General features: G+C 35.3%; 2 protein-coding genes across 3 annotated transcripts in view; both read left to right on the forward strand.

The window, feature by feature from the left end:
- The window catches only part of LOC149552088 (actin-related protein 7-like), a 212,476-nt gene extending 204,418 nt beyond the window's left edge, over positions 1–8,058 (forward strand). Inside the window, exons 7-8 of one of the 2 annotated variants that reach the window (XR_016352859.1) lie at positions 6,954–7,008; positions 7,677–7,741. The gene's annotated coding sequence lies outside the window, so the exon portion shown is untranslated. Of the gene's footprint in view, positions 1–6,953; positions 7,009–7,676 lie in introns of both variants that reach the window. The other variant, XM_089787559.1, reaches the window with a different exon arrangement.
- LOC149552089 (uncharacterized) lies at positions 679–1,899 on the forward strand. The gene is made up of 3 exons (XM_089790175.1): positions 679–1,029; positions 1,210–1,248; positions 1,348–1,899. Exons 1-3 carry the CDS (start codon positions 679–681, stop codon positions 1,897–1,899), a joined length of 942 nt encoding a protein of 313 aa, XP_089646301.1.
- Positions 8,059–8,810: the final 752 nt, after the last annotated feature.

Here is an 8,810-nt window from a genome sequence, read left to right on the forward strand (position 1 = left end):
GTAAAATTAAATTTGAAATAAGAATTATTTGACTTACATTTAAGCTAATCATTTTATAAATTATAATTTTAAATTTGTACTTTATAAAATCAATGTAAATTTGTTTTTATTTCATAATTTTACTAATTTTTTATTTTTTTCAGGATCGTAATCATGGCATCATTGTTAGGAGAGGTTAGAGCATCAAAAAATGACAAGTGGATCAAACCAAATGCTAAATATCCATTATGGAAACATGTAACCATCATCGAAAAATTTCAAGGTGGTGTAGGTTTTAAATGGAGGTGTCATGAGTGTCTAATTGATTATAATGGTTATTATACGAGGGTTCATGGACACCTTTGTCACATAAAAGGTATAGGAAGTGAAGTGTGCCCTGGTCCAAAGGTTGATGGTCAACCAAGGAAGGGATTGTCACGTGAGAAGATTGCAAAGTATCAAAAAGAAGAGGACGAAGCTAATAGTCAAGTTCAAAAGTCAACACAAAGGTCAAGTCTCAATAGACCTCCTTTGCATCCAACTTTAGGAACATCTATTGGTGACAAGAGGTGCAATTTAGGACCTCTTGAAAAGGCATTTAATTTGCAAAGTTGAGAGGATACGGATCAGAGTATTGCACGTTGTCTATATGCGAATGGAATTTCATTTAATGTGGTTTGCTCCCCATATTGGCAAGAGATGGTTAGGTCTATTAATGAAGCTCCAAAAGGATACAAAAGCCCAGGGTACGAGAAGGTCCATACTACTCTTTTGATTAAAGAAAAAGATATTATTGATAGACAGTTGCAAGTGATCCGAGATTCATGGAAAATTTCAGGGGTTTCCATCATTTGTGATGGATGGAAGGATGCTAGGAACAGGCCACTAATCAATGTGGTTGCAATGAGCCCAAAGGGGGCAATGTTTATGAGAGCAGTGGAATGCAAGGCTGAAGAGAAAGATACACAGTTTATTGCTAACATTCTAATTGAAGCAATTGAATCTGTGGGGCCAAAAAATGTTGTTCAAGTGATCACAGATAATGCAAAAGTATGTAGAGCAGCCGGATTGGTCGTGGAAGCAAGATATCTAAAAATTTGGTGGACTCCTTGTGTAGTTCATTCTTTGAATTTGATGCTACAAAAAATTGGCAAAATTCAATGGATACAAAAGATTTATGAAGAAACCAAAGAAATTCAGATGTTTATTTGTAATCATCACATGTCACAGGCCATTTATAGACAATTTGCCAAGCTGGAGTTATTAAAGGTAAATTTCTTGTCTTAAAAAATAAAATATTCAAATGTTTTTTAATTCAAATGTATTTATGATCTATATGTTTTTAAAAATATTTTTTTTTGATTGAAGGTGGTTGAAACACACTTTGCCACACACTACATTGTTCTCAAAAGGCTTGTTGATGTCAAACAAGCTTTGAAAAGTATGGTGATTAGTGACATTTGGGCAGTATGGAGACAATCACAAACAGATAGAGCAAATAATATAAGGACATTAATTCTTGATGAGGATAGGTGGGCTCAAATAGATTATTTACTATCTTTCACTGAACCAATATACGCCCTCACTCATCGGTGTGATACTGATAAGCCAATATTAGGTGACATCTATGATTGCATAGATACAATGGTGGAGAAAGTTAGAGATATTATTATAGCAAAAGAGCAAGATCCCTCTGAATTTTTTTATAAGCAAATATATGAGGTAATAAAAAAGAGATGGGATAAAATGACAACTCCTTTGCAACTTTTGGCATATGCTTTAAACCCTAAATATTATCATGCTGATATGTTAGCATTGCCAAATAGGACAGCATCAAATAGGGATGTTGAGGTTGTTGAAGGATATAAACAAGCTTTCAAGAAAATGTTTACACATCCTAGAGTTGCTGCAGAGATTTGAGATGAGTTTGGGACATTTGCTTCCTCTGATGGAACTTATGCAGATGTTGATGCAATAGCAGATAAAAAAGAAATGGATCTTATAAAGTGGTGGAACTTCCATGGTGCCTTGACTACACATTTGCAAAAGCTAGCCATCAAACTTCTATCACAGGTCTGATTTTATACTAATTATTCTAATAAGAATTATTTCTTATTTCAATTTTATTTGATTGTTTGTGTCTTTGTAACTTATAATATAAACACTTTAATTGTAGGTTTCTAGTTCTTCTGCATCTGAGAGGAATTGGAGTACATATGGCTTTATCCATTCTGTGAAACGAAATAGGTTGGCAGGCAGCAAAGCAGAGGACCTTGTCTATGTGCATTCCAATCTTTGTCTATTGTCACATTCCTCCACAGACTACATCAAAGGACCCAATAGACTTTGGGATGTACAACCAGAGATAAGTGACATTGATGTATCCATAAATGCATTGACACATCTCAACCTCAATTTTGAGAATTTTGAGAAAGTCGGAGGCTCCCTAGGTGAATCGTCAATGGGTTCTACGAATCTAGGTGGTGGTTGCACTTGATCCAACTATCCTAGCTCTTTAGATAATCTTGATGATCTAGATCTCGAGTTTCAAGAGAACAGTGATGATATTTTTGATAGCATGTGATTCTGCCAAACTATTAGTATTTATGTATTTGAATCTCGTTTCAATAATAAAAATATATCTAACTATAGTATTTTGGAATTATGTTGCAATTATGTGTTCATAATGCTTTGATTATAATGAAAATATTCTTTAATGACTCAGAAAATTTGTTTTATATATATATATATATATATATATTTAAGTGTTTTATGAATGTTGTATCCTGCCGTTCCCAAATGAGAGGTCCCAAAACATAGCCGTACCCGTACCTGATACTGTATCCGTGTCCATGCAACCTTGTCTGTAAGGGAAAGGCTATTATCACCATGCTCATTTGATCGAGGAGTACCCCAACCAAATGTAGCCAACATCTAACGAGAAACATTAAAGTGCTCTATGGTTGTTTAAATCCTTCTATCTTTGTCCTTAAGTTGCCCAACTAAATGATGTTTGTGAAATTCTTCATTCCCATGCAAGCGCTCTAAATCAATGTTTGCATTGTGATTTGAGGCTATACATACATGTGTGCTATCATCAGTGTCCACATCATCAACCAAGGTAGTGCTGCTAAGTACCTCAAAAGATGGACTGACATTGTAGAAGTTGCTGTTTTGACAGTATCTTCAAACACTTTTCCATAGTAACTGCATGTCCATCTGAAAAATGATCCAGGGACTCATTGCCAATAAGTGAATTTTCTAATTCAATTTTAAGGTATGATATGAAAAATCAGATTCATTGTGGCATGAATCTTCATCGTAAATGCATTCACATGTGAAAGCTATGTTGTCTCATGCTGATGCAAACATAACTTGTACTATCATGAAAATCTGAATTGTCATAGGTGGTTCCCACCACATCTTCTGCACTTGCCATGATGTCAACACCATCATTACGCTCAAGTAAAGGTCTGTTGTCTTAGAAATCAGAATTTTTATTGTGACTGATAACAACTACTTGAGTGTTAATAATGTCAACACTTCTCAAAACTCACCTTCTTTTCCATTAATTCCTTTGTATTGATAAGATTATTTGTGTAAGTGTTTGCTTCCTTTTTCTTTTCAAATAAAGGATCCATGGTCTCCGGATGCTGCAGAAGTACTGATAAATTCTTATCATTGTTTTGAAAGGCCTGCATGAGCTCTGACATGAGATTCTTAACAGATTTGTTTCACCCATGATCCACAATTATACCTCTATTTTGAATGTATGAAGCTTATACAACAGGGTCAAAAAACCGCTATAATACCATTGTAAGAACGCATGTGGTTCTAATTTATGACAAACGCTAGGTTATTTCAATTTTGGATTTATGACATCTTGTCAAACATTTCACGTGCAAAATAATGTGTTTTTTCACCAATAATTTTATTTTCAATGAGATAGACTGTTAAGCAAATATGTAATATAATTCAAATTAACTCAATATTCAACACAACATTTTGTCAAATACTTGGCAATCACATCCTTTGGAAAGTGTACCAAATTATTGAAAGGCATTTTGTCATACAGTTTGCATAGCTGCAAACTATTAACAAGGATTCCTCTATTTCAATTCAAGAAGCTGAAATATTTACAATGATAAACACATGTATCAAAAAATATAACTTTATTTGCAAATTAAGAACCTGAAGATTCTCGTAGCTTGCATTCAAAACCTCGACATGTATCACAGGTAAATTCTGGAAATTATCTGAACCTTGGCAGCAATATATAGTGCCTATTGATGTATCATAACCCTCAACGTGCCTCTATAAGCAACCCCCACTTTCCTCTATGCCTCATGTGACTGCATAGGTACCATCCAGCTGCCCTCAATGATTACAAACATTGCTAATATAGGCTGTGATCTGCATTACTTATTGATTTTCTAACCTTTGCAACAATTTCAGGATGAAACTATGTTCTCATACATTCTTATCATATCTGCTGATCTATCTTCATGCTCTTATCATTTGCATATTTCACTATAAATATATCTAGAGGATGGACCATAACCCATCTATCCTATCCCTATCCTAGATTGCGTCTCTTAAATCTTATGCTGTACAAGCTCTCTGTAGAAAGATACTTTAGTATTTCCCTGATGGGGTCAGAACTGCTACAGTTTCTTACTAACATCACGGCCCTCTTCAAAATGTTGGCTTGTCCTTAGGCCAACTCAACATGGGACTTATACGATAGTGCTCAAGTCTTGCCCCATTTATATAGCATTGTAACACTATGCCATCTAATGTCCTTAGTTGTATTGCTTCTGATTCAAGAATATCATTGATTGGATAAGAGCCCAACCGACACTTAGTTTACCCTGCTTCTGGAATTACTATCATACAATAGGACCATAGCGCTGGCATTGAACTGCTTAGATCTGATGATTTGTTCATGCAATGCTTTCTATCTTCAGCATTTTGTCAAATGATTGTACTCCATAAATATCTTGCGTCATCTAGCTTATATAGTTCTTCAAGGCACTAATTAATGAATTCATCATCGATGAGTATTAATATCATTGTTGTGCAGAGTTACGGACGATGAAACCCAAAGGTAGGTTGGCCTTCATATCTTTGTGAGTGAACTTATTATACATTGGTCTAGGTGTCTGAGAAATGTCTTCAAGATTTATTGTTGCCATTTTCAATAGCTAGAAGGTTGCAATAGAGTGATGGACATTCTCTAGGGTTTTGCAGGAAGAATAGAGAGCTAAGTGCATGATAGTTAGCAAGAGTATGAGAGAGTGAGTGAAGAAGAGAGTGAGAGTGAAAGTTTATTTATAGATTTTTCACAGATGACTGTATTGTTGCCATAGCTGTCTTTCTAGCTTCCTGTTGTCTTCTGCCCATTATTTTCCTACAGCTCTACTTTTATTGATTAGTTATTTCCTACTTTTTACTTTATAATACAGCATAGAACATTTTGTCTGACATCATGATCTTGTTAGCATAAAATATTTATAGGATATTCTTTTTCAATCCCACGTTTAATATCCTCAGGGTCGGGTTGAGAAATTTGGTATTCCAACTTAAACCTACCTAATACTTCTTTAGTACCCTAGACTGGATGTAGGGACTAGCTTCCAGAAAACCATGGAGTCCCTTCCCATATTGTCAAGTATGTTTCTTTCTCTGGACATTTGTCGAGAGGTGTACTTGTCTGAGCCAACTCACCTTGTGAGAGTCAATCTATGGTGGAACTCTGCGTCTGTTCAGATTGTGCCTAATTTTCCTGTACCATCCATACCACTTGTTTTGTTGTAGTTTTCTATCCTTGCCAACACTATGATGGAGCATTGTAGGTTGGAGTTGTTTCGAAGACCATGGACATCTGTCCAACTTCCTTAGCATCGGTCCTTGCCTCTTCACAGAACATGCCGATACTCTGTCCTATCAACTTGGTGCTATCCTCAGATCTTGGCTCTCACGAGATCTGTCTTCCTTAGTTCCCCTGGAGTAGTTGAATCTGTCAGAAGCAGAAATCAGACCAGGAAAATGTTGACCCTTTCCAAGTGAAAAGTGTCTTAAGTTCTTAACACTTGCACAAATCTGAAACTACCATCAGAAGCCAAAAGAACTGAAAAACTAAGGGTATGTGAATGGTCGCAATTTTAAATGAACGAAAACAACCACCACATGGCATGGAAGTTGTATGGCCTAGGAAGAAATAAACTTACTGGAAAACGCGAGGTGGTTGCAGACATAATTATGCCATGTCATCATAAAGAAGCAAATATTTTTTTCTAGTGACACAAGATTGCTTGCAAAAAATGATGCTCTTGCACCACAATTATTGTTAGAGTGCTAATAACAGTTAAACAATCACAACATAGGTTTCAGGTTTCTATTCATCCTTGTTCAAATTACATTGGGACTGTGGATTGAATGCTAAGTTACTGGTTTGGGTTTGGATAGGGGGATTGGTGTATGCCAGTACAGCAATTCTTTGGGGGTCTGCATACGTTTTGGGCATGTCTGTGCAAAAAGTATATAATAATTATATTTGTTAGTTTACATACATAATTTAGCCTATAAACAGGAATCAAGTTCAGATAACTATCGACAGATTACAGTGACATATAAACATGTTTTCCTCTCTGACTTCTTCTTTTCACCTAAAATTGACAGATCGGCAAGTTTGAGCAGCTCATTGGCAATGATAGTATCACCACTTTCACGAGTCTCATTGGTGGTCATTTCTTAGATCTGTTATCCATATTAAAATGCCTTTTGTCACGTTGCAGCTAAAAGTTTGCTGCTTATACTAGCATGAGGATACAGCTTCCTTAGTCCCTTGTCAAGATTTTTCATTTGCCTCCATTTCAATGGTGCTTAATAAACGTAAATCAAAATTTTGTCAGACTTAACAGTGCAATTAAAGTTCATGCTCCTAAATGATCAAAGTTTCTTATACTTTCCAGGTGTTGTGAAAGCCAGCTAGAAAATACTGAAGATTCAGATAATGTATCTATTAAGGTACATCTAATTGTTCTAACATATTATGAAAATATTTCTGCCTCCACTATCTATTGATTAAAATACAATAGGAAAGTAAAAATCTCACATGTTTTCTGTGGGTTTGTTATTCTGACTTCAAATTCCATTTCCATGCTGAAACTGCATACCTAAATCTGGAGTAAACCAGCCGAGCATCCAGGGTGTGCGACAGGTGTACCAGTAACATGTTTAATTAAGCTCTTAAATTTCCAAGGGATGGCTCTTTTTTGTTGCATTTTTAACGTTTCAAATTCCATTTCCATGCTGAAACTGCATACCTATATCTGGAGTAAACCAGCCGAGCATCCAGGGTGTGCGACAAGTGTACCAGTAACATGCTTAATTAAGCTCTTAAATTTCCAAGGGATGGCTCTTTTTTGTTGCATTTTTGATGTAGGCCGAGGGCTTTCTTATATCCAAGGCCAATTGAGAGCATGCATGGTTATTAGAAATCTCACGCTAAGAATAAATTAATTGTGATTCACCAAATAACATATTGTAATAGTGTAAACTAATTTTAGTACAATGCATTTTTATTTATTTACTTGTGGGATTTACTATTTTGTTTCCAAAAAATTATCCTTGATTATGCATATGCAATGAATGTACTTGACTTTTTCTGTCTCCTACATGGTTTGTTCATGCAGCCTCCAGAGTATATGCCAGAGAACATGCTGAAGAATTCAGCATGGATGGGTGGTGCAATCTTGGCAAAAGTTGTCTTTCCTCAAAACCAACATATTACAAAGGCAGAATACGATGAATCTGGGCCAAGCATTGTTCATAGAAAATGCTTTTAGAAATAAGATTTTATGGCACGCATACCTTTATTGGCCTTTTTTTGCATGAAAATGGATCACCACCAAATCGTCATGAAATGTAGACAATTGATATTTTGAACTTTAGTCATTACTTTTGAAAAATCTACTCATCCGTTCAATTTTCCTCTAGAGCTGCTTATAGTATATATGACAAATTATATTTCTAGTTGAATGTCTATGTGAAGCTTTCTTTTGTTTGGTTTGATAATTTTTTTCAATGTTTCGCAATCTCTTAAGTATCTTTTTGTTAACTAGAGACTACTAAATGAACCATTTATCGAGGCTCAATATTCAAAATGAGATTTTAGCATTGCAGAACAGGATTCCATTCTTATGTACAAGAGAAACTATCGAATAGCTGATGGATTCAGTGATTTGAATTTAATATCTTTTATTTGTTGGCTTCTGAACTATTTCTTTTTTTGCTGTTTCTTTTGTGCTGAGAACCAGTATGTATTTATTGGTTATGTTCGCATCTTCTACAACCATATTGATGCTTTATAAAAACTTCTTGCCCCCGATATGTGTGCTTGTGCAGTGAACCTGAAAAGCTTGCTTGTGATCGAAGGAAATGGCAGATTTGATTCAGTTTATAGGTATTTTAAGCTTTGATTTACTGTGTGGATGGTTTGTGATGAGTGTGTTCAATCTATATATAGTAATTTTACATATCATATTTGTGCTTTCCCCGTCTTGTTTCTATTATGAGTTGGAATTCGGAACAATCTTATGGGAAGCAAAATGACATTGGTATTTATTGGAGTAACGGCTGCTAAGAAAAGAAACCTATGCACATATATTGCATCATTTTCACTAGTAGGCTATGGTACTTGGTGCTGTTTTCAGTATGCGATTTTTCTTCTGACCTTAATGTTTAGAGTAGATTAGTATCTATGAATCCAAACATCTCAAATGGGAGGAAAGCATTTAAAGGTGTCTTCATCAGGTGCTTATATTCCA

The sequence above is a fragment of the Cupressus sempervirens genome, chromosome 6, assembly GCF_028749045.1.
Source record: "Cupressus sempervirens isolate cs-2001-9-10 chromosome 6, ASM2874904v1, whole genome shotgun sequence".
Taxonomy (NCBI): domain Eukaryota; kingdom Viridiplantae; phylum Streptophyta; class Pinopsida; order Cupressales; family Cupressaceae; genus Cupressus; species Cupressus sempervirens.

Coding starts and splice junctions, on each gene's coding strand:
- LOC149552089 (XM_089790175.1), top strand. CDS start 679: ATGGTTAGGTCTATTAATGAAGCTCCAAAAGGATACAAAAGCCCAGGG. Junction 1,030..1,209: donor TGATCACAGATAATGCAAAA/GTATGTAGAGCA, acceptor CACATGTCACAG/GCCATTTATAGACAATTTGC. Junction 1,249..1,347: donor CCAAGCTGGAGTTATTAAAG/GTAAATTTCTTG, acceptor TTTTGATTGAAG/GTGGTTGAAACACACTTTGC.